At 49.3% G+C, this 25130-nt stretch overlaps 1 protein-coding gene across 1 annotated transcript in view; it reads right to left on the bottom strand.

Annotated features, from left to right (window-relative positions):
* Positions 1-25130, bottom strand: part of TBX5 (T-box transcription factor 5) — a 44788-nt gene that overhangs the window by 2014 nt on the left and 17644 nt on the right. The window contains exons 7-8 of the mRNA XM_025889840.2: positions 24040-24131; positions 8842-9068 (exon numbers count right to left, since the gene is read on the bottom strand). Of these exons, the coding sequence (XP_025745625.1) occupies positions 8842-9068; positions 24040-24131 (319 nt within the window). The remainder of the gene's footprint in view (positions 1-8841; positions 9069-24039; positions 24132-25130) is intronic.

Genomic DNA, 25130 nt, shown 5'->3' with positions numbered 1-25130 from the left:
CCCCAGAATCCAGAACATACCTGGGAGCCAGAATAATAATAAGACCCTCCCCGGTAACAGTATGAATGCACACAAACAGCATTCACTCCGCCTGGGGCTGTTCTGAGCGCTCTCTGGAAAGGGACCCCATGCAGCCTGCTCAGCAACCCCATGGGGTGGGCTCTGCGAGGATCCCCATTTTGCAGATCACAAAACGGAAGCCCAGAGAGAGGTCAAGCCACCCACCCGAGGTCTGCTGCTAAATAGTGGAGCGGGGTGGGTTAGAATTCAAGTAATCGAATTACAAGTCTCTGCTCTTCGGGACCACGCTACCCAGAGAAGCACGCACTGAGTATCTGTGCCACAGACGGAAGGACGGATGGGCAAGTGCATAGACGGACGGGAGCTCGGGCGAATCCCCAGATCTTTCCCCAACACCTCTGTCGGCAAGTCCCAGTTAAATATCTGTTAGAGTCGGTACAACTTAACGGGTCACCATTTCCTTATCGAAAAAGTCACTTCCCTTCCCTCCAGACACCAGCTAGCCCCCCGCGTAGGGCCGTGGAGATCATTCTGTCTCTGAAAAAGGGTCTTCCGTAACTACTTTGGGGGCACTGCCTTCTTCCGGAACAATCACAAGCGCTGGGCTCTCTCCTAGAAACACACAGCGAAACACAACGTTTTGAAAACCACCCATGTGCCTAGCACAGCTTTGCACGCACTTTCAGGAGCTCAGCGATCCCCTGAAATCCGGACCCCAAGTTAAGAAGTGTAGACGTGTCTGAGTTTCAATCCGGTTCTCCTACTTCCTATCTGTGTGCCAGGAGCAGGGCCGGCCTGAGACTCACGCTCAGCTTGTCTAAATCAGAGTTAGTCATACTTACCTCACCTGGCCGCTAAGAATTCAATAAATCAAGCACGTAAATCTCCTGATACCTGTCATCAAGAGCAGCTCTTGCTGCAAGGGAAACACCACCAGTCAGTCTCTCAGCAGACCTAACACAGATTAACACACCTCCAGGTGTTTCCTTCGGGGAAGCAATGCTTGAGAGTTTCGGCCAAGGTGTAAACCTCATCTTCCAATCTCTTTTGAATCAATAAGTCTTAAGAAAAAGTGTCTGTTGTTGGGGGGTGTGAAGAAAAAGGAAACACAGGGGCATCCCTGCACCTGCTGTGACGGTCAGTGGCCTGGGGGCAGCACATGGAACTAAATAATGGGAGGAGAGCATCGTTATTAGGTATTGAGCACCTACTAAGAGACCTTTCCCTGGTCTCACAGTAATTCCTCCAGGTGGCCCCTCTTGCCCCCGTCAATGGGCAGAAACTGAACTCAGAGACGTGGCCTTCCCAAGGTCACGGAACTGGGAAGGAGCACGGGCTGGAATCGAAGCCACGTCTGGCTTCCTTGCCAACCACACCTTGCTTCCAGCTCTCTCGATTTCTCACAGCGAATGCCACTCACCTAGTCATCCAACAGAGATGTGCTGAGCCATGACCAAGTGCCAGGTGCTGGGCATAGAGCAGTCAATAATTAGCCAGGGTCCTGCTCAGTGCACTTTGGAGGTGGGGGGGCTCTCCATCCCACCCTGAGCAGTAACTGACAGTGGGAGGCTGACTCTCGGTGAACGGGAGGTGGTCCTTGCATATAAAGCTTCACCCCACAGGGAGTCCTTTGGTTTTTGCACAGGATTTTAAAACAGCTCCCCAACTCGAGTAGGAGAGCTTGGGTTTGGGTTCCACCGAATGCTTCCATGGGCATCACACCCTGAGTGACACCCATAGGCGGGTAAAACTCTGCCCCATCTAAACCCATCTATGCTGGGACTGGACCCACCTCCCAGCAAGCACATTTATTTTTAGCTAGACTCTTTCTGGGACACATCTGGGCCCCATAGGACGCCCAAACATTTGTCCAAAATAAAAGCCAAAAACGCGGCCTCTCTTCCAGGTGCTTTATCTACATCATGCCAGCCATCCAGATGTTTGAAGACATCCAGATGAGCCCGTGGCCACTTTTTCCACCTTCCAACGGGGCATTTGTCTTTGGTGTCTTGAAGACATTGCTACACTCGAACTTTTCCGTCCTCCCCACCTCCTCCCTCGGTTCCCTCGTGCCTCCACGCTTCCTTCCAACCCACCCACCTCCCCACCCCCCGCCCCCCGCCCCAGATCCATAAATCTGAATGTTTCCATTGTTGCTAGAATCATAACCTTTGGGTTTTCCATTTAACCAGGGCGTTCCCCTTTTCAATAATCAAGAGTACAGCTGCAGGGTACCCTTGGCAAGAGAAAAAAACAAGGCAAACTAACCATTCCCGAGTTTCTGATCCCCTTCCAGATTTGTTACAAGCAAAAAAAAAGGAAGAATAATATGAAAAAGGCCGGAGCACATTTTGGAAAATCGTAAAATTACACATTCCAGTCTTTAATAACCCGAAGATCTGATGCAGAGTCCTAAGAAAAGCAAAAGGCTGGCTTATTCATGAAAGCGGGTCCCGAGTGTTCTCAAATTCCTCTTTGGACCTCATCACATTGTAAAGAAATTCCAAAGCACAGATCCAAATTTCAGGTTGGAGGTGATCAATGGTTGGGATATCATCCCTGTGTTTGTTTTGGCCATGGTTTGGTTTCTTTCTCTTTATTGGGAGCCTGATAATTGGTCAACAGCAAAGATCTCTTCCCCAGCCGAGTCGTGTTTCCCTTCCACGGCCGGGGAATAGGTAGTCAAGCATCAAGTCTTCCATGAGACAGGTCCAGCACTCAGTTTCAGAAAGGTGAGTAGTAAGAGTGGTCAATTATATTCCACCTGTCCTGAACCCAACTGAGTCTCCTGAATAACAGGAAAGCTCCTCCTGATTCTGAGCACCGATCACCAAATAGCACTGTGAAATATCCCGGCCCCTTGCATTTTTCTAGTGGTTTCTGATTCTGGATAAATGGCTTTAACAATCAATCCAGAGCAGAGATTGTCTCTGACAGTGGCATGTCTCTGGCATGTCTCTGACTCTCCCTACCTATGTGACCTTGGACGGGCCACTGCACCATATCCCAACCTCAGTTCTTGACTATGTAGGGGGATAATGCTTAGATTTCTTGCAGGAATGGAGATGATAATAAAGTGTTCAAATCTTATCTGTCCACGTAACATGGGTCTCCTCTCTTTTCCCTCTCAGAAGATCGGATGGATGGCTGTGTGGAGGCTGTCCAATGCTTGAAGGTGTCTGGGTGGATCCCAGAGCAGGAAAACTCACAAGGCTGCTTTTAAATTGTTCATCCCATTAAGCAAATATTGTCACTATTCCCAAATGGGTCATTTCTCTTGCTGATTGGGTTTATTCGGATGAAAGATCTGGGTGAACCACCACTCCTGGGCTGAGTGACCTTCAGCAAGTCAGAAGAGGAAGTATGATTCAGGCCTTCTGAGTCACAACACAGTGCTCTTTCTGACAGACAGCCTAAGTCTTTCAGCTTTCGTGTCCAGAAAAAAAGAAAAGATGGTAACCTTGCCCTGGTGGGTGGGTGGATGGATGGATGGATGGATGGATGGATGGGACAGCCTAAGCCTTTCGGCTTTCGTGAAACTCACTGTGTCCAGAAAGGATGAAAAGATGGTAACCTTGACCTGGTGGATGGATGGATGGATGGATGGATGGATGGATGGATGGATGGTGTGTGTGTGTGTGTCCCCGTAATGCTAGCTCTTAGCTCAAAGTGGGGACAGACTGAATCAGTATTGTGAGAAGAATCTCAATTAGGAATCCAAAGACTCGGGTCCAATCCTCACAGAACCACCATCTGAACATCATGACATTTATTTATCTGCTTATTATCTGTCTCCCCAAGGAGAATACAAATTTCGGGAAAACAGGGACCTTCACCCCCTTGCTGTCCCCTTATCCCATGTACAAGGGACAGCGCCCGGTACAAAGTAAATGCTCAACAAATATTTATTTCACGAGTGCATCCCGGATCTGCCACTCACCAGCCACATAACCTTGGAAAGCCAATCCAACCTCCTAGTCCCCTGTTATGCCCTGCAAAACGGGGATGGAGGGCACCACCACCCCCAACCCCGGCTCACGGGCTGCGAGGAAGGTCCAGTGAAGGAAGCAATGTGAAGTTGCTCTAAAAAGCACAGCACTGACAAAATGCAACCCACAGAACCCTTTACTATATTCTCTTCCTCCCCCCGCCTCACCTCTGACTTCCCTTTGAATAGCCAGGGCAGTAGATGGCTTTGCTCAAATCTTTATTTGGGTTGCCCCTGGTTTCTAAGGTTGGGGAGGGGGGCGGTTATCAGGGTGGGAGGGGGAAAGAAAGACAGACAAGTGTTCTCCCAGGCCCCGGGGTCCTGGATTTGATTGAGTGGCATTGATAAAAGACCTTCCTGGCTCTTTCAGCTCCATCCATGGGGAGAGATAGTTTGGAGACAGCTGGGTCCAAACACAAGAAACCCTCTGGCCTGCCTGGCCCTTTGACATTTCATTGGGCCTGCCTCCTGGGCTCGTTGGAAAGGAGACAGACAATGAGGGGAAGTCAGATAGTGGGGCAGGCAGGGGCCGCGGGGGGGCGGGGAACCACCCACGGAGCTATCACTTCACGGGAATCCCAAACTGGAAGGAAACCTTGCTGATTCCTTATCACCTTACAATGGAGGCTGATGATGAATTGCTTTTTGTCGGCACGCGGGACAGACAGAGCTCGGCTGGAATGCTCCCTGTCCCTGGGAGCGCCCTTTTGGGGTGGAGGGAGGTGAGAAGGGCAGAGGTTTGTGGCAAGGTGAAAGGGGTCCTGCAGGGTGCACACCCCCTGCAGCCCGAATGCACGGACCGTGGCATGAACTTGGAATGGGACCACTCACGAGCCGGGTGATGCTGGACCAATCACTCAATCTCCCTGAGCCTCAGTTTCTGCATCTGTGGAAAGGGAGTCATTTTTCACCTTGTTATCGGCAACGGGTCCCTGGGGCCTGATTGTACCCACACCTGCAGATCTTGTGCTGGCGGCGGGGCTGAGCACTGTCATTTCCCGCCTCGGGGTCTGCAATAGCCTCTCGGCAGAGCTTTGCCACCAATCCTCACCGCCCCCCCACTCCCCAACACAGCAAAACGTCTGCTTCAAAACAGAAACCTCATCACATCCCTCACCGGTCAAAACCCCTCTGATGGCTGCCTGTTGGGGTTAGGATGAAATCTAAAGTCCCGGGGCGCCTGGGTGGCTCAGTCGTTTGAGCCTCTGATTCTTGATTTGGGCTCAGGTCATGATCTCAGGGCCCTGGGATCGAGCCCCTCATCAGGCTCCCTGCTCAGCACGGCGTTGGCTTGTCCTTCTCCCTCCACTCCTCCCCCTGCTCGTGTGCACGCTTTCTCTCTCTCTCTCTCATAAATAAACAAATAATCTTTTTTAAAAAAATCTAAAGTCCTTAAAATGACTTACAAGGGCTGGCAGCGTGCTGGCTCCTGCCTTTCTCCGTAGCTCATCTGCCTCCCCTTCCCCTCACTGTGTTCCAGCCACAGTGGCCCTGTGTTTGCTCCCCAGCGGGGGCTGGCTCCCCAATCTCTGAGGGCCTGTACCCATACCCTTCTCTCTGCCCAGATCCCCGGCCATCTCCCCTCTTTCTCCATCCAGCTTCTGCTCTGCAGACCTTGGCTTAAATTCCCCCTGGTCCCCCGGCTCCTGCATCACACCCCGCATCATATGCATCGGCACGTTTCCTATCTCCTTCACAGCATCAGATCACCGTTTTAATCAAGCAGTTGTATCACCGTATATAATTACATATCTGACCCGCTTGCAGCCGTGAGCTTCCTAAGTGCAGAGCGGTGGCCAGCTAACACGCATCGAGCACTTAGATGTGTCGGGCACTGTTCCGGGTGCTTCGCATGAACCCTCTCATTCCATCTCATCACGACCCTGTGGGGGAGATGCTACTGTAATCCTCATTTTGCAGAAAAGGGAGTTGAGGCTGAGAAAGCAAGCAGCTTGCCCATCGCCATGCTGCTGGAAAGCGTCAGCTGCTGGGATGTCCTGCGGCAGACAGGCCACCAAGTCTGGCTTCCCCAGTGGCCACCTCAAGTTGACCCTGAGCTCACCTGAGGATCCCTCCAAATACCCTGTGCGGGTCATCTGCTCACATCATCGGAAGACTTCATCCCCTTGCCTTCAAAGCCTTCTCACACCACCCTCCAAGAGAAAAGCCTTTACAAGGATGATGCTGTAGATACTGAATCTAAAAAAGTACCTGTATTCTTTTTAACTTCTTCCTCCCCTTCTTTTGGCCTGGCATTAATTTAATCGACAGAACTCCCTAATTCAAACCTGGTGAGCTCTTCATCAATATGTTTGACTCAGTCTCCAGACCGATCTCTAGTGAAAAGTGGCATTCTGAGATTATGGCTGATAAGCAAAGGTAATGGGGACCATCTACAGTGTGACTCGGAGCTCAGGCAGATCCTGCAGACCAAGCATGGGTTCAAATTCCCACCTTCGGGAACCACGAGCACATGATTTTACCTTTCTGAGCCTCAGTTTCCCTGTTTGTAAGGTGAGCGAATAACAGCACACACGTAATAGTGTTGTCAAAAGGCTATGGCCTAGAACCTAGGCAACGCTTCCCTTCAACAGGACATAGATCAGAGTCTTCATTCTGATCAATCACCTGTGCCCCAAGGGACGTGCTTAAATCCTGCTCGTGCCTGAAGAGGCTGACATGTTTGCAGGCATCTGGTCTCCAGCCCAGGCGTCAGTGGACATGCTGGGAGCCGGGCCAGGGGGCCCATTGGGGTGATATTCTTGTTCAGGCCTTCAAGATCCAAGGAGCTTGGATGGGCTTCAGGTTAAGTCTGGAAACTCAGCCTTGCCCAGGGCAGCTCCCCAGCCCCAGGCTTGAACCAATGACAGCCCTTCTCTCCTTCAAGACATGAGATCAGTAAATGTCAAAGAGTCAAACTGTGTTACTTTCCTCGAGTAACCTCTGCTCAGAGAAGACTGCCAAAGCAACCATTTCCATCAGTTCTTGTTAGTGAGCTGATTTAAAGGAAGAAGACGATGAAGGAGAAGAATGAGGAGGAGGAGGAGGAGGAGGAGGAGGAGGAGGAGAAGAAGGAGAAGGAGAAGAAGGAGAAGAAAGGAAGAAGAAGGAAGAAGAAGGAAGAAGAAGAAGAAGAAGAAGAAGAAGAAGAAGAAGAAGAAGAAGAAGAAAAGGAAGAAGGAAGAAGAAGAAGAAGAAGAAGAAGAAGAAGAAGAAGAAGAAGAAGAAGAAAGAAGAAGAAGAAGAAGAAGAAGAAGAAGAAGAAGAAGAAGAAGAAGAAGAAGAAGAAGAAGAAGAAGAAGAAGAAGAAGAAGAAAAGGAGGAGGGAGAGGAGGAGGGAGAAGAAGTAGTTGTTCCAGACACTAGGCATTGGACTTCTAAAGGCATCGAGGTGGCCACTGAGGCTGGGAGGTATGAGAGACCCCTCTCAAAGACTAAGATCTGGGCCTGCTGGAGCAAACCAGTGACTGCTTCTTGGGTCAACCTTGTGCTAAATATGGCAAGCACACTTTCATGAGATCATCACACCACACCTATGGGACAGGTCCGATCATGAGACCAAATCTACAGATTAGAAAAAATAAGGCTTAGAGCAGTTAAGGAACTTGCTCCTACTCATAAAAATCTGCAAATGGCAAAGGTGGGATTCATCCCAATTGTACGTGGTCCCTGCCCCCCCATATCCGCTTTCTCGAAACTTCACCCAGATAAGCAGCCTTCCCTTCCTCTGTGGATGCTCTCCCTGGAGCCATACCTGCCACTCACACAATCAGACCTAACACCTGCTGGGTGCTTACTGAGTATCAGATGCTCTGGGGATCTCAAGCACCATTTACAAGGCGAGAAACTGAGGCCAGGACACCTGCTGAGGTCACACAAGAAGCTGGTGGTGGAGTTGAGACTCAAGCCTGTGTCGTCTGGCCCTGTCGCCCATGCTGTCCCCACCGTGCCAGTCTGCCGTTCACACAAGTGACGTTCTATTAAGCTGAACTCAACCACATCCGCTTCAACCCTGGCTCAAAAAATGTGCCGCCAGAAATTTCCTTTTGTATTACAGCCCTCAACTCAGATGACTTAGGAAAAGTCACCCATTTCTCATTTGGCGAAGAAGACAATGAAGGGTCTCAGACAGAATTTAAACTAGATTTAAAGAAAAAATGCAAAGGAGAGAAGATCAGTTGTGATTTTCTTTTTCTTTTTTTTCTTTTTTATTGATTTTGATCTGGAATGAGAGAAGAGCTCAGAATCCACCCACCCAAGAGAAACCCTAGTACATGAACTAAAACACATCCAACTACAAGAAGGCTCTCTGCAGCCTGGCTTGTAATACAACCAGAAACGCTAGAAGCAGCCACCTTGTCCACTCGTGGGAGTGAAAAATAAACTCTGCTTCATCCTTTTGAGGCCATATTTTCTCTTCAGCAGCTAGAAAGCGCAAGGCAGCTCTAGGTTCATGAAAAGATCATCTACAACGTATTCCCGAGCTTAAGAAAGGCAAGTTGCAAAATACAGACAGTATAATATCAACTGTTAAAAGTAAGAACAAAACTATTTTTATGTGTCTCTGCACAATGGGTGTGCGTGCACACCCATGTGTAAATGAATTAAATAGGAATGGACAGTTCAAATAAGTTTTCCCCAAGGAAGGGGCCAGAACTGGAGGAGATGTATCAAGGGAGATCCTTCTCTTTTACTGATATGGTTTGAATTTCTTACAATTTCCATGTATTTTTATATTGCTTACGTTTTTTTAAATAAATAAACATAGTTATGCGTACTTTTTTTTTCCCCAAGGAAAGGAAGGAAAAACAGAAAAGGGTCATCACACTCACCTTTCCTCTTGGTGCAATGGTAAATCTGACCGTGCTCCTGGGGCAGTGGGTATGGGTTGGGTGGGGGCAGGAGGTCCTGGGCGGGGCCGGACACACCATTCTCGCACTGGTACTGGGACCCCAAGTTGGATGAAGCAGAGAGAGCTCGAGGCTCACTGCTGAAAGGACTGTGGTTGGAGGCTACTTTTTGTCTTACTGTGCTCCTCGGAACCACAGGATATTCTTTACTGAAAGAGAGAAGATGGGAAATAACATTGATCAGTGCCCCGATACAGATTCCCCCCACTGGCTGAACCACAGGGCCAAAGAATCCACCAGAAATTCATCACAGAATAAGAAAAAAAGCAGTCTTTGATGAACACAGTGATCCAATTATACCCAAGTGCTTCAAACACCACAGACACATATATCCACGCACTAACTTTTCATGCCTTATACATTAGGCAAGTAGGTTTATGAATAGTCCTATGTGTATGCCAAAAATTAAATGAGCATCCCCCACGAGGAACCCCTCTTCACGTGGCATTTTCAAATATTTCAACCTAATGTATATGTCTTTGAATTCCCTAATTCAAAAGCTAGAAGAGCGAAGCAGTCACTTAGACTGAACTTCTGGGTTTCCATCTTTAAAACAGGGCTGAGGTCTTTGTCCAACCTTAGTAAAGAAGTTGCTGACCACCTAGGATAGTCAGGTACGATCTTCGGCTACCCTGATCTGGGTAGTTTGCTGCCCGAGCCTTCGAATTTCCTTTTGAGCGGGTATCCTTGTCACCACCGACAATAATGAACTTATCCTCCATGCCTGGCTAGTAAAAATCCCCAGTTCAAACATTGCTGAGAGAAGAAATGAACTAATATGTGTGAAAAACTGAACATAGCAAGTGCTCCACAAATGGCAAGCATCATCATTATTGCCATTGTTTTGAGACAGTAGGAGAGGGAAAGAGAGGAAGGAAGAGCAAGGACAAAGGAAACAGAGCACAGGGCATGGGATCTAAAATTAGGCAGATCCAGATTCACATCCCATCCCCATCACTTACAGACTGTGTGCCCTTCGGAGCTTCAGTGGTCACACGAGTGAACCAAGCAGAATAAAATCCAGCGACATCCTATGAATAGCGTCCCCCCAAGGGCTCAGAATGTGGTTCCCCACCCTCTTAGGATGCACCATCCACACGCCCTTGCCTTCAGCTTTCATTCCAGTATTCCCACACTCTTCCTCACGTTAGCCTGGAGACTTCAACTGAAACCTCCCCTGGGAAGGAGGGAGGTGTGCTCAGCAGGCCCAGGAGCCCCACAGGAAGCCAGGTGGGTGGGGAGGGTCAGAGTGGGAGTCTGCAGAGGAGCTGGGAGGAGGGGTGGCTCTAAGATCAAAGGACGAATTGAGAGAAGCTTACGAAGAGAATGGTCTGGCCTGGAACACATGCTCATCCCATGCAGGAGAGGGGGCTGCCAATGTTTGGGGTGGGGGAGAGGAAATCGTGGGCAGGAGAATCACAATTACACTGTGCAGGCTGGTGGAAGGGTGATCCAGCGCCTTCTTTTTGGAAGGCAACTGGATAGCATCCCTTTTCTTAAAAACGTACAATAACGTAGATGCAGCAATCCAACTACTATGCGTTTTCCTAAAAAGTTGTTCAAGTCAGGGGCACGTGGGTGGCTCAGTCGGTTAAGCATCTGCCTTCAGCTCGGGTCATGATCCCAGGGTCCTGGGATCGAGCCCCACATTGGGCTCCCTGCTCAGTGGGAAGCCTGCTTCTCCCTCTCCTGTTGCCCCTCCCCCACTCGTGCTCTCTCTCGCTCTATCTCAAATTCATAAAATCTTAGAAAAAGTTGTTCAAGTCTGTGTGCAAAGACATAAGCATGAGGCTTCTCTCTGCAGCACTGTTTATAACAGGGAAAAAAATGAGAAACAGCCTAAATGTCCTCATGAATGGTTAAGTAAACTCTGACAGAGATGAGAATGGAATATTACACAGGCTTCAAAAAGAATGTGGAGACGGTCCATACATGGATGCAGAAAGCCGTGCGAGATGAATCGAGGTAGTAAGACACGTAACATCATCTAACTTATGAGATGATTACCAGGGCTCCCTTCAGGAGCTGGGGATATGGGAAAACTTTTAGGGCACTTACTATTTTGTGCAAAGTGGAAGCGCCGCCTGGATGAAAAGCAAAACAAAGATGAAGACAAAGATATTCAAAGCCCTCCCCATGCTTCTCCCAAGAAGACTACTTGCAGGTGGGAGGGGGAGAACCGGATTTGAATCCGATCCCAAGTCACCTGGGAAATGCAGAAAAGCTGCTACTTCCGGGAAATGCCCAGTCTTCATAAAGTCCCCGGAAGTGAGTCCCTCCACCGCCCCCCACAGCCTGTAGCACACCCAGCCCAATGTCCTTGCTAACTCTGTGAGCTCAGATAAAGCAGGTCGCCTCGTTAAGCCTTAGTTTCCCCGTCTGTGAAATGAGGAAAACACAGAGATGATGAGGAGAAACCACACCATTCTACCCTGAGCCACCCCGATACCTTCCTATCCCTGAAGAACCCACTGGACCCTGATTTCTATTTAGATATTTAAGAATCTGGATGTAGTGGAAAGAATGAAGGTGTTGGATTCGGGAAGATACGTGTTCTCTGAAAGATCCGCCATCTAACGCTGTGTGGCCTTGGATGAGGCACTTAACCTCTCTGAGCCTCACGAGACTGTTGAAAAGATCCCACCATATGCCCTAGAAAATACCTGGCACTTAGTAGAAACTTCTGTTATGCCTTCACAAAAATGACTCATGCTTTCAGCCCACAGAATTTCTCAGGAGGAAGCCTGTCTCCTTGACTTGGGAGGCCTTTCCTCAGGGGAAAACTTAAGGTTCTAAATTTGGATTTTTAAAATGACGTCTTTATTTTCACTAATCTTGAATTGAAATTTAGCATTCCTTTCTCTTACAAATGTAGGCAACAAGCCACGGTTGTATTAGCAGCCCTAGCGACTGTCATCAACAGAAATGAAATAATTTCATTTCCACCGCAGCTGCTGTAGATGCCTCAAGATACCATTTGTGCTTATCCCAGCTTCAAAATGACAGTCCTTTTAGACCTGCTACTAGATCCTGTTACCTAAGACATTTATAAAGTGCACGTAATCCCATATTGCCGTTTAAAAATATTTTGTTAACTACGTTTCAGGATAACTGGTTTTCTTTTTGCAATCTATGCATTCGATAGGATGCATTTAATCATATTATTCTGAGAAGTGTGACCCATAAGTTTCACCAGACCACCGGAGAGGCCCATGGCACCAAACAGGCTAAGAACTCCTCCCTAGAAGAAATACATATCAGTAAATCCCCAACTTAGTTGTGACTTTTGCCATAAACCAACTATTCTTTCAAGGCTTAGGAGTCCACCTGAAATCAGGTGGTACCAAGAACACTACACCTAACACAGCGTGAAGGATGCTGCATTGGCCCTTTCCATCCTTTCTGTGACCCTATGAAACAGGTACTGGGTTTATCCCCACTTTCCGGGATAAGGCCACCAAGGCCTTGGGAGGTCAAGCAACTTGCCCGTGGTCACAGAGCTAGAAGGAGACACAGCCAGGATTCTAACCCAACTGTACCCTCGCTACTCCTAGACAGGCTCCTGATTATTTCTTTCCATTTATAGGATGCAATATACTTTTAGAGGAGCAGGGGGCTTAGGGCCCAAGATTCCTCTCCTGCTTCTCTCATCCCTTGGGGGTGCAACGATCTCCACCTCGGCCCCTGACTTTGTTTGTCATGTGAAAGCACGTCAGAGTAGCCAGACAGGGGACAAGGAGTGTCTGCCAAGTTTCCATGAGGCTACAGAGCCCTCACAACACCCAGGGGTCCCCTGGCCGAGCTTTCCCGTGGCATGTACCACCTCCAAACCAAAGCTGGAGCCATCCTGAGCAGCCACACCACTTGGAATCGCCCCCTGGGGCCAGAAGTCTGAAAGGAATGAAGTTAGCTTTACAGTCCTCTCCTTTGAGGCTCCAGCTACGTAATGGAAAAAAAAAAAAAAAAAGGAGGAGGAGGAAAATTATAATAATAATAAAACATTATAAAAGTTGTCAAATCTCACTGGCAATTCTATTTAGGTCTGCTTAGTTCAAGAACGGAGCTGCCCGAGCTCCAACAGGAAGGAGGAAATCTCTTTTTAGTTTTATATTCTTAATGGGGACAGTTATTTTTTTTTAATTAAAGAAATCAACTCCTCCCCCCAAAAGAAAAAGTTGGCTGAGGGATTTTACAAGAGAATGTATCAATGGATTCCGTGGAATTCTCCCTTCCAGCGCTGCCAAATTGCAAAATTACTCTCTAGAAAGGCCAAATCCTGCTTTTGATTACTAACACTCACAGAAGTGGAAAAGCCATATTATCCCAATAACCACTCGTCCCTCGCAGCTTGTTTTTCTCCAGGGTGCTTGAAACATCCTCCCCACCGTCAATCATGAACCCGTCCCCGGATGCCTGCAATCTACGTCCCCAAGTCCAACTGACAGGTGGACTGACAGCACGCAAGGGTGAAGTGCCTTCTCCATCAGCGTGGGATTACGGAGGCAAAGGGAAGAAAACATAACAATCACACAAGCCATGGGCATTTTTACTGGGCTCCTCGATGCACCGATCAAAGGAACATGATCTGTGGCCCTACGACCGCTGTGGACTGTCCTTGCAGCGGGAAGACAGACCCTCCTCCCCCTGCAGCTCAAGAGCATCCGTGAAGAATCCAGGGCACAAAGGAAGCAAAGGAAAAGTTGAAAAGCCCCTGTGTGTCTGGGAAGAGGGGCAGCAACAGAGTGCTTTTTCCTCAGCCGGGTCGCCATCCTCGACGCCTCCACCTCCAACTCCTCATCAACCTTGTTCTTTGGGGCCTCTTAAGGCCCCAGCCGCTCTACTGGTATAGACTTACATGCGTTCCCTCCTTTGATCCAGGCAACAAGCCCACTCCACTGGGATGATTAGATACACTTTAGAGGTAAAGACATTGAGGCTCAGAGGGGTAAGCACCTGGCCTGGCCCCAGAATGCACAGCTGAGAAGAGAATAGAGTCGAGCTTGGCCCTGGGTCAGTGCTATTCCCAAGCTCTTGCCCGTGAATTTCTACTTGATCACAGGAGCGGGGCTGCCCACACCAACGGGCCTCTAAAAGGCCGCCTGGTGCTAACAGCTGGCCCCGGGCTGCATGGGGCAATGTCAAGTTCTACTGGTTCATCTGTCCGTCCTACTGTTTGAGCAACCTTTACTACACCTAATGTCCGCCGCCGCCGCTCTCTCTGCCATTGGCCGCATCCCTGCCGACGCTAGCCGGGGGGGGGCGGGGGGGCCCCCAGCACCTCGGCTCTGCCGCGCATGTCGGAGCCCGCAGACCAGCTCCTCCCCGGCTCGGGCCCCCTCTCGCGTTCTGTTCCACGTGAGTGAGCGCAGTGAATGATGCCATTGTCGCCGGGTCTGGGTTGTAAAATGTTACAAGGGAACACTGAAACCCATGGCCAAACTGCATCTGTAGCCCGCCAGCTAACGAACACCCCCGAGAACGTTTCCCACCGCGGCCAACTGAATTGGTCTTTTCACAGGACAGGTGGCAGGGGCGCCGGGGTGCTGGGCGGAGGGGGGGGGCCCTCACTCAAGCGCGGGCAGCCCTTCTCAAAGGACCGGAGGGAGCAGCGTGCCGGGGCAAGGCTAGGACTGCAGGATCCCGGGTCTCCCCGGAGCGAGCTCCTCCTCTGGCCAGCACCCTGATCTGCGATGGAAATTCAGAAAGCGGTCCCGCCATCCCACAAGAGCTCTCACTTATGAACAGCTCTGGGGGGACAGTGTCCTGATCTAACTTGCAGGGCCGCGTGAGCAGGACTGAGCGCGGGGCAAATCATCATCGCTGTCTCCTCCCCGTCTACAGAGTGTTTTATGGTCCTTCTAGCGCTCGGTTCACACCAGCCAGCAAAGCTGGGGAAGGGTATGCTGAGAACAGGGCACACAGAGAAGCCACACACCCTTCCCCGCGCTGATCCCACCAGGGCCGTGGGATTCATAGGTGCCAAGACACTTCCCTCTCCGGCACTGAGCACCCCCCACTACGGCAACTTTGGTTTGAGAACCCGGGGCTCCCTTGTTAAATCTCTAGGTAATTTACTCGCAGGGTGGTCGTGCGGGGTTGGGGCGGTGTGGACGTGCCTCGCTTCGGTACTCGGCCTCAAACCTGGCCACGGTGCAGCTGGCTAGGTTCCACCCTTTTTCTGAGCCTCACTCTCCTGTCTGTAAAATGGGAATAATAAGCCTCACTGCCTCTCGGGACTGTAAAATAGGACAATGCAGGGAAAGGCTTAGCACATATTTGGGACACATGGCTCGATATACATCAGCTTACAAATCGCACAGGATTCTATTCTGAAGCAGTTCTTACCTTGCAGTGGCTCCGAATGGCCTATGAACTCCCCTCCCTGTCCCCCCAAATATCAGAGATTCAGTAGAACTCGTCGATTTTCCTAGGGAAAGGTCTGTACTCGTATCACCTACTCAAAAGCAGTCTGTGGTTCCAAAAAAGCTTTGGAGCAACACTACGGAGGCAGTTCCAGAATCACAGAGGCGGCCTTGGGTGGTTGCATGGACCACAGATGAGGCCAACATTCGCTTCAGTCTTTTCACTCACAGAATGGGAATCACAAGGTCCACGTCACACGTCCTTGTTGTGAGCCCCCAAACCAAGAGCTGGGGTCCGAAGCTACAGACAGGAACTCGACATTTTGGTGCCGTTCCTAAAACTAGCAATTTTAACAAGTTTAACCGTGCCTTTGTCTTAGTAGTTTTTTTGTTTTGTTTTGTTTTTTTCTGTTTTCATGATTTTGGAGTCAGGATGGGAAGATGGAGAGGACTTTCCGAGGCTCAGCCTGGGGCTTTCTAGAAGCCAGAAGACTGGAAAGGCCCGGACTTAACAGACCTTTGGCAAACTGCTTCCTATACTGAAGGGGATGGTCTTGAGGCCTAGGTTCTGAGGGGCATCCCCTGGGGGCTCATCGGTCAGACAGAAGGAAGTCAAGCAGCTCCTGGTGACCTTTAGCTCAAATGATGACATTGGCGAAGTCACCCAAAAGCAACCACTCCTGCGGGAATGCTAAGCAGCCTGCATGCTAATACAAAAATCTGTCTCTCTGGGCGCCTGGGTGGCTCAGTCGGTTGAGCGACTGCCTTCGGCTCAGGTCATGACCCTGGAGTCCCGGGATCGAGTCCCGCATCAGGCTCCCTGCTCCGCGGGGAGTCTGCCTCTCCTTCTAACCTTCTTCCCTCTCGTGCTCTCGCTCTACCATTCTCTCTCTCTCTCAATAAATAAACAAAAATCTTTAGGAAAAAAAAATCTGTCTCTCCCTCCTCAAAACAAGCACAAACATCCATGAGCGAGTAGGTCTCCAGGGAAACCAGCTTCTAATGGGAGACTCTTACTGGGATGGGGTAGCTGAGGTACAGGGCTGAGGGTGGGGACGGTAGACAGACATGAGTGGGTTTCAAGCTTGGCCGTAGAGTGCATTCATCCGGGGAACTAAAGAAAAAAAGGCTGACTCCTGTGAAATCGGTGAAAGGGGTTAAGCATATAAGTATTTTCATGAGCACTGAGCAACATATAGAAGTGCTGAATCATAATACTGTACGCCTGAAACTAGTAGAACATTGTATGTTAATTATACTTCAATTTAAAAAAGAGAAAAAAATTCTGCAAAGAAAAAAATAACAAGGCACCTGGGTGGCTCAGTGAGTTGGGCATCCGACTCCTAATTTCGGCTTGGGTCACGATCTCAGGGTTTTGGGATCAAGCCCAGCATCGGGCTCCCCGCTCAGCATGGAGTCTGCTTGTCCCTCTCCCTCTGCTCTCCACTCACTCATTTAAATAAACAAATAAATAAAATCTTTAAAAAAAAGAAAAAATACTGACTCCTAAGCCCACTCCCACCTCAAGGGTCTCATGCCATTGTTCTGTGGTGCAGCCTGGACTTGAGAAGTTTTTTAAGCTCCCCAGGAGAAAGAAGCCTTATGCGAAAGAGGGCTCGCTGTAAGAATCCATTTACACAAAATTCTGAACAGACAAAACTAACTTATAGTAAAAAAAAAAAAAAGTCGAAACATGGATTGCTTCTGGTAGGAAGGTGGAATTAACTGGGATGGGGCATGAGGGAAATGTCTGGGGTGAGGGAATGTTCTGTATTACCACAGGGGCTTGGGTTTCATACAAATGTGCATTTGTCAAAAAGCGAATTGTGCACTTAAGATTTGTGCATTTCACTGTATGTAATTTTACCTAAAATAGAGATTCGTGAGCAAAAATGGAATCTTAATGATATGCATACAGAAGTACAGAGAAGTGAAATGTACTCACGTCTGCCACTCAGTATGAAATGCTTAAAAAAAATAAGATGGATGGATGGATTGGTAAATGTCTGGCTGGATGGACAGACAAATGGATGGATGGGTCAGTGGATGAATAGATGGATGGTGGATGGATGGATGGATGGATGGAATAGGGTAAATATATAGCAAAATATTAACGGCAGAACCTAAGCAGTGGGTATGTGGGTGCTCACCGTACATTTCTTCCATGTTTTCTATATGTCTTACACCTTTCATAATAAAACATTAGGGGAGCACCGTAGGTACTTCTCATGTTCAGCCCAAGTTAAGCATTTAGAGGAAAGGGTTATTTTTTATAAAACAGTCCAGCACATGGGATCTATTTCCAGATCTGTTTCACACATTTACCTGAATGCCCTTGCTCGTTCTGCAGAGCCAAGGGATTACCCAGGTGCAAGCAGGGGATCCCTCCATCAGAAAACCTGTCAAAGGGCAGTTTCTGAGCCCTCCCTAGAGCCACGGATTCAGAACCTCTGAGGATGAAACCCAGAAATCTGCTTTTCTTAACAAGCTCCCTCCACCCCCAGGTAATTTCAATGTCTGCCAAAAGTCTGAGAAACACTGCTTAAACATGAATGAGTAAGATGCCCACGGACACTGTCCCTGAAGAGCAGGTATGCTGGGGCAGAGGGTTGGGGAGGAGAGGTGGGGACAGTGCTGCAGATGAACAGGAAAAGTTCGGGGTGGGGGTGGGGGGCTGGGGGCTGTTCTCAACATCCATATCCTCAACGGACAACCATGAGCCAACGTGGGACCCCTTGAGACAAACCTCAATTTCACAACTTAGGCTGGCTTGGCTTCCCAAACAAAACCCCCTCTTGTTTTCCATAAATTCACACTTCTCTGGGGGAAACCGTGTGGCTAGCCAAAAGTATGGCACGAAGTAGAGAGTTAATGCCATCTCCAGAATGTTGTCTTGGAAATCACTCCTCATTAACCAGGCATTCCGATTACCTTTAACCACAAGCATGGGAATACAAGAGTGCTAAACCGTTTGAAAAGTGACCATTTGAGGTTAAGGAGCTGAACATTCATTTAAAATCAGGAAGCCAGGCCTGGAGGAGGAGGGAAGGTGCCGATGGAATGCTTTTAACCTTTTAGGGGCCCCAGACCCCTGAATCCCTTAAAATGGTTTGAAATTTTTGTCTATTTATATCTAGTGAGTTTTTCAGACAGTCCCTGGCTTTCATTGGATTTTCAAAAGGAACCCTGATTAAGAAACCCAGCCCTGGAGGAAGAAGATGGAGGGCAGTAAAAAGAGCTTAGAGGCAGGTGATTCTCTCCATCCTGAAGAAACCAAGCTCACAGCCAGGCCTCTGCACCCTGACTAGCTGCATGGCCCTGGGCACGTCAACCTGGCCTTTGGCTTCCCCAGGGCACAGACCCCGTCTTAATACCTGGCATCAGTCTGGGCCCGATGCCGGCCAAGTGCTTCCACGCATGTGGGGGCGGTGTTAAAACACGGGGACACACTCTTTGACTCTCCTTCTGTCTAGAGGAGGGAACCCTGTCCCTGGAATCGGGGAGTGAGTCCCGTTCAACCAACAGAAAGCAGCAGAAGGGATACTACATTTTTCAAGGCCTGGTGAACAGAGTCTCGTGGCTTCTTCCTGGTTGTCTTGGGGGCAGCCTGCAGCCATGGAAGGAGTCTGACTCCACAGGGTCCGCCATGTTGGCCAGGCCCGATGCACATGCTCCAGGGGACAGCCCCGCTGAGATCCCAGCTGAAAGCCAGCATCGACTGTGGAGTACGGCATGAGCCAACCTGGACGTCCGGCCTGGGGCCTTCAGCCACTGCTGCCCCAGCCACCACCTGAAGACAGGCAGGAATGGCCCAGATGAGCCCTTTCCGAGTTCCTGACCCACAAACCATGAGCAAAATAAAGGTGCTTTCCTGTTACCTCTTGCTTCACCTTGCATACAGTGGCGACAAGCAATGGCTGGTCTTTTTACCATCAGTAGTACTGACGAGCATTAACGAGCGAGGGTTAGCAGATTGCACCTGGATGAGATTCAGGGCGCTCTGAATCTCAGACCTCAAGACTGAGGTCGCCTGCCCTTCCAGGTCCCTTTAGCGGGCTGTGGAGGCACAGGTTAAGTGGTCTCTAGAGCTTTGGCTGTCCCAGATTTACCATCACACACAGACAAAGGATGGCCTAGCTTGTGGCCCCTTCCCAGCCAGGCCCAGTGAAGCCCGGGAATACTCCGTTATGTAGCAATAGTCATCAGGACACACTCATTACCTCCTTCCACCCATGCAACAGCCCCGGAGGTAGGTTCTGTAATCATCCCCCATTTTACAGATGAGGAAGTAGAGGTTGGGCGGAGTTGGGGGAGCCCAACTCTGGAGCATTCCACCAGTGGACCCTGCTCCTCTGGGTGCTGATTCACCTTTGGCATCCTCAAGACCTGCCATAGCGTGAGCACTTAATAAACATGTGTTCCCTGAATAACAAATGGACAGATCAAACACTGGAGAAATAAATGAATCTCCAGTCCTCAGTTTCTCCTTCTGCAAAACTAGAAGAGACGTTGTCTCCTATAGTCCTTTCTGTCTCTAGAATGCCATGTTCTCGGAGCAACTGCCCCCCCCCCCGCCCCCGGCCCCAGAACCACCCTGTCACTGTGCCACCCCAGCACGCTTCCAGAGAGCATCAGAATGTGACCCCTACTCTAGACTTGTAGATCCTTGCCCACTTCTACCCCGACCCAACCCAGAAAACCCTTCTTCCCAACACAAATCTCACTTTCCCACAAGACCTAGCTCCGACCTTCTCCGACCCTCCTTCCTCCACTGCCCCTCCCCCCGTCATCCCCACCCCCACCCCTCGTGGCCCTGGCCTTGGCCCCCAGCACCCTTGACTCTTAAGAAGTTCACAGCTTGCCTGAACACATCTTAAAGACCGAAGCCAAGGTCAAAGAAAGCAACGTTCCCCGGAAAACCAGGGCCTAGGCCATTTCAAACAGCAGGAAGGCTCCCACACCTTTCTTGTTAGGATGAGCATGTAGGGTTATTTCCCAAATTTCTGTCACTTGCATATCACCTTGACAGGTTCACCAAACCTTTATACCGGTTCTCCTCTTATTTAATATTTTCCCTTAAATAATCAGCCTTACTTCTCCCCCTCCCTCCCTCCCTCTCTCCTTCCTCCTGTAGAACATAGTCTCATTGCCAGCAATACCGTCTATAAAATCAGCCTGGTGTGCCCATGTCTGTACATCTTCTAAAATCATCCCATCTGTCACCAGGGTAGAGGTCCTGCAATTTGGGAAATACTGTTTTTTTAGGGTAACATGTCTTCTTAAGCCGCAGATTAACCTTTTGAAATAACCTTGGCACTTATTTTAGTCAGTCGGCTAGAGACAGGATTTTAAAATAATTTTATCTTCTTCCTCATGCTTTTTCCACAGCTCGCCCATTTTTATAATAAGCAGTTCTTGCTTCTGTAACCAGAGCCCATAAATGAACGGTGGAAAAATAACTAAGACATCATCTGCATTTTCCAAACGCAGACTGCGGGGCTCGGAGAGATAGCAGGGTGAGTGCCCAGACATTGGCCAAGCGAATCCAGATGTTACTGATGTGGGCTAACTGCGAGTCCGTGTCCAGCCCTCTCCTCTTCTTCCAACTGTTGGAATTAGAGGAAATGTCATTCCTCTTGCTTATTCCCCCCGCGGGGCCAGCTGTCACTGGGTGTGTGGGGGACAGGAAACAGGATTGCAAGATGAACAGGGAGCCTGCCATTCCAGCCTGGCTGTTATCACGGCTGACTCTGGACAGCCACCTTCCCTACTTGTCACTAGGATTGGGACCGCAGCCCAGAATAAATGTCGAACCAGGGCAAAACCGGGAGTACCTGGGAGTCTTCCCCCAAACCAGATACGTTGTATCGAGGGTGGACTAGGAACCAGGCACCCTATAGACATTTTCTCATATAATTCTTAAAAGAACCCTAGAAAGTGGAAGCTATCATTTATGCCCATTTTACAGGTGGAGATACTGAGGCTCTGGGAGGTTAAGTCACTTGCCCGAGGTCACATGCTGATAAATGCAGAAGCAAGGATGGAAGCCAGGTTCGTCTGAGTCCCATAGCCTTCTGTTGGAGCCACTCTGCCTTACTCCATCTCCTTCCCAGGGGCCATGTGCCCAGGACTGGGCAGATGACCCTGTTCACTCTCCCAGCCTGGTCAGTGCTTAGTTCAGCCCTCTGACTCCCCAAGGCAACTCCTAACATGGCCACAAAGACACACGTGGTTCTTAGGCTGCAGGTTTTAACCGTGCATGTCAATTACATAGTGCCTACTGAACACCCACCACCCTTTCCCGCCTTTTTTTCTGCAAGTGCCTACCCTAAGAGGACACCTAGACGACCCCTCAGCCAATCTGCACTAACAGGGGGATGATCGGGACAGCGAATTCAGACCAAAGTAGAGCCATCCGCCTAAATCTCTAACCGGCTGTGTTTAAAACTTTAGCGGAGAGTCCCCGGGGTGACCGACATTTCATCTCTCAGACACCTGCACTCCCCACCTGACTCTCCTCCGTGTCTATCATTCTATCCCATCAGCTCCCAAAGTGCAGGGCCCGGGCCTGACACAGGAAAGCAGCGAGGAGGGGTCCTGAGGATAGACATCCACAGTCTGGGGCCAGGGAACGCTTCTTGGAAGAAAGGACAGCTCCAAGGACACCTAGCGATGGGCAGGAGATGGCCGAGTGAGAAGGAGGGGAGAAAGCCTGAGGCAGACCAGACATGCTGTTCCAAGGGCCAAAAACAGTGGGAAGGATACAGACGTGGAGCATCCCCTTGAGCATGATGGAGACAGAGAGGGGGCACTGGTGGGGGGCAAAGCGAGGGGGAGTGGCCGGGTCAGACGAGAAGGGCATGGCCCACCACGGGAAAGAGTCTGGACCTTATACTGAGGGTAACCAGATCTGGTGACTGGTTACACGTGAAGGGGCGGTTTATAACATCTCAAGTCCATGATCCCACCTGTTCTTGACCTTGTGGAAAGGAGGGAAGACCCCTGGTTTGCAGGCTGGAACGGGGCAACTTGCTTCCAGTCCCTACATGCACGGCCTCGACCCTCACCCGCAGGAGGATGGAAGTGAGACTCTGTCAAAGCCTAAAATCCCGTAGTGACCACCAGTGTCAGGACGACAGGGGGGCGTGACCAGCAACACCAGCCCAGCACTCTGAGCCCAGGGCTGCAAACAGGCTGACCCCTCACCCCCCACCCGCTTTCTGTGACACCTGTTGTCAACTTTTCCACTGACCATAGACTCAGTCCAACTCCAATTTCAAAGTGCAGACATTCAAAAAGTCAGTTGTTATTTTTTTAACAATAATAGTTTAAGAACTTGGTTCTTTTAGCCACAAAAAGCATCTTATTAATCTGTGATCGGGAAGAAAACTGATTATAAATGCTGAAATGCATATGAGTGGGGCGGAGATGTGCACACCTGAAGGTCAAAGTAGATTTCTTTTTTTAAAAGCATGCAAAATTTAGGATGCCTGGGTGGCTCAGTCAGTTGAGCGTCTGCCTTCGGCTCAGGTCATGATCCCAGGGTCCTGGGATCGGGTCCAGTATTGGGCTCCTTGCTCAGCGGGGAGCCTGCTTCTCCCCCTGCCCACCACTCCCCCTGCTTGTGCTCTTTCTCTCTCTCTCTGACAAATAAATAAATAAAATCTTTTTTCAAAAAAAAGTGCTTTTAAAAAAATAATAATAAATAAAAATAAATGAAAGCACGAAAACTTAGATCAGGGATGCCCGCTCGCTAAAAACAATTTCCATGCGTGAATTTCCAAACCAGCGTGAAAAGGACAACACTGTGGCCTTTCTCTGTTCCTCTCTTAGATCCCTTATCTTTCTTTGAATGGGTATGTCTGTCCACCTGCCTGACTCACCCCTCTCATGTCTTCCAGAAAGGATAAGGAAAAGCTTCCTACGTGATCTCATTTTATTTTGAAACACTAAACCCACCAAAAGGGGGGACAGGGAACCCTCCCTTGGTCAAAGGAATCAAGATGTATTTCTAATTCTCTTGCCATATGGTAAGTTATTTTGGAAGCATATCAAGAGGTAGAGAGAATGTTTGACAAAATTGGCAATGCTCGTAAAATCCTTTCAAATCAGACCAAATTCCCACTATGTACATTTGCTACAGCCCCTTCTATTCATCATATCAGCGACTGTGACCACAGGATATGTAAAAATACCGAGCAATTTTTATCACCAGCTTCCAATCCCCCAGTGCCCCCAGACCACCACGTGGTGTCAAATTTGTCTGCATTTCACCCCCAGGAAATCGAGTCATTAACTTCCCTTTCATTTACCAAGAGCTGTTGCCAAAAAAGAAAATCATTCATCGGCTGTGACTTATGGGAAGAAAGAGAGAAAGGACTGATTTCACGAGAAGGAGAGAGAAGGCAAAGAAAAGGGAGAGAAAGTTGGAGCTTTTGTTGTCCCGGGGCAGATGGAGAACGCCAAGTTCCCTGGTGCCTTCTCCCCCTTCCCATCCCCGGAGGACACATTCCCCCGCCCCACCACCACCACCCAGGGCTGTCCCACGGAGTAAACCACATGGGAGCATGTGGGGCTCGTCAGACAGTGGGACTGAAGGTGCCTATCTCGCCTTTCCTCAATGGCTAACATGCCTGGGTCTCTGCAGGCAGGAAGGCTGGAGGAGGGAGGTGCTGGGCTGCTGCTGGTTCTCCTGGGTTCCTTGGGGGCGTGGGGGGGGCACATGGAGAGAAGGGAGCCCAGCGCTCCACCTTCATACCTTTGCATTCTTGACATTCTGTGCAGCTCCATGTCATCACTACCCCGGAATCCTTTGGCGAAGGGATTATTCTCAATCTTTAATTGGGTGATCTGCAGAAAGGAGAGAGAGAGAGTTGGTTTTCACTTGATGGCTGGAAATGCAGCCTCTGGCGACCAAAAGAAGCAAATTAAGCCAGTCACGTCAGTGAGACCCACCACTTCATTCAAGAGGAGGCTTTGAAAAATGCCCTAGATCAGACCACTTTTAAAAGGGGAAAAAACCTGGTTTCGGTTTGCCCGTTAATTGGAGTCATACTCTGCATCACTCCAGCTGGGTTGGTTTGTTTTTTTAATCCTAGCATGTTGTGTTTCAAACACAATTTAGGCCTCAGCACTTGGGAGCCCTCCTTCCCCTCGGAAAGTTGGTCACAGGGACGTGGTGGTGTTGCTCGTCCCGCAGCTTGGTGAGCGCCGTTTGGAGAAACTTGGTTGCTTTCAAAATTCTGCTCTGTCTCATGCCTTGTTCATTTCAGCTTCACAGACACAGTTAGCACAAGTGGAAGATGGCACCGGATTAAATAAACACCCACAGAGAGAACTGTAACATACATGATAGCTGTCTATCAGTTCCAAAGCCCTTCAGTTTTCCAGATAAAGAACACAGAGCCCTCTTCTTGCGAATGTTTGTTGCAATGTACAAAACTTAGCAATAGAACAGGATCTTGGGTTCAACGGTCGGAACTTCCACGGAAACCATCAACACATTGTCTATAAGCGTGAGCATAGAGTAACAGATCCAGGTGAAAGAGTATATCCGTAGGGAGTCTGCTAAAAGTATTTCCTAAAGGCTGCATGTGAATTGAATTTTTATTTATTGAATCATTTAAGAGCCACCGCAGCAGCATTCATGAGGTTCAATCACGCAAGCTTCACATTCACCATCATTATTGTATTATATCTGTAATCTTATTTTTTTTTAAAGATTTTATTTATTTATTCATGAAAGACAGAGAGAGAGAGAGAGAGAGAGAGAGGCAGAGGGAGAAGCAGGCTCCCAAGGAGCAGGGAGCCCGACACGGGACTTGATCCCAGGACCCCGGGATCACGACC

This window comes from Callorhinus ursinus, unplaced genomic scaffold (assembly GCF_003265705.2).
Source record: "Callorhinus ursinus isolate GAN/ISIS: 27379988/994484 unplaced genomic scaffold, GSC_fseal_2.0 scaffold41, whole genome shotgun sequence".
Taxonomy (NCBI): domain Eukaryota; kingdom Metazoa; phylum Chordata; class Mammalia; order Carnivora; family Otariidae; genus Callorhinus; species Callorhinus ursinus.
Note: the sequence above shows the minus strand (reverse complement) of the source record. Positions and strands in the feature narration are given on the sequence as shown.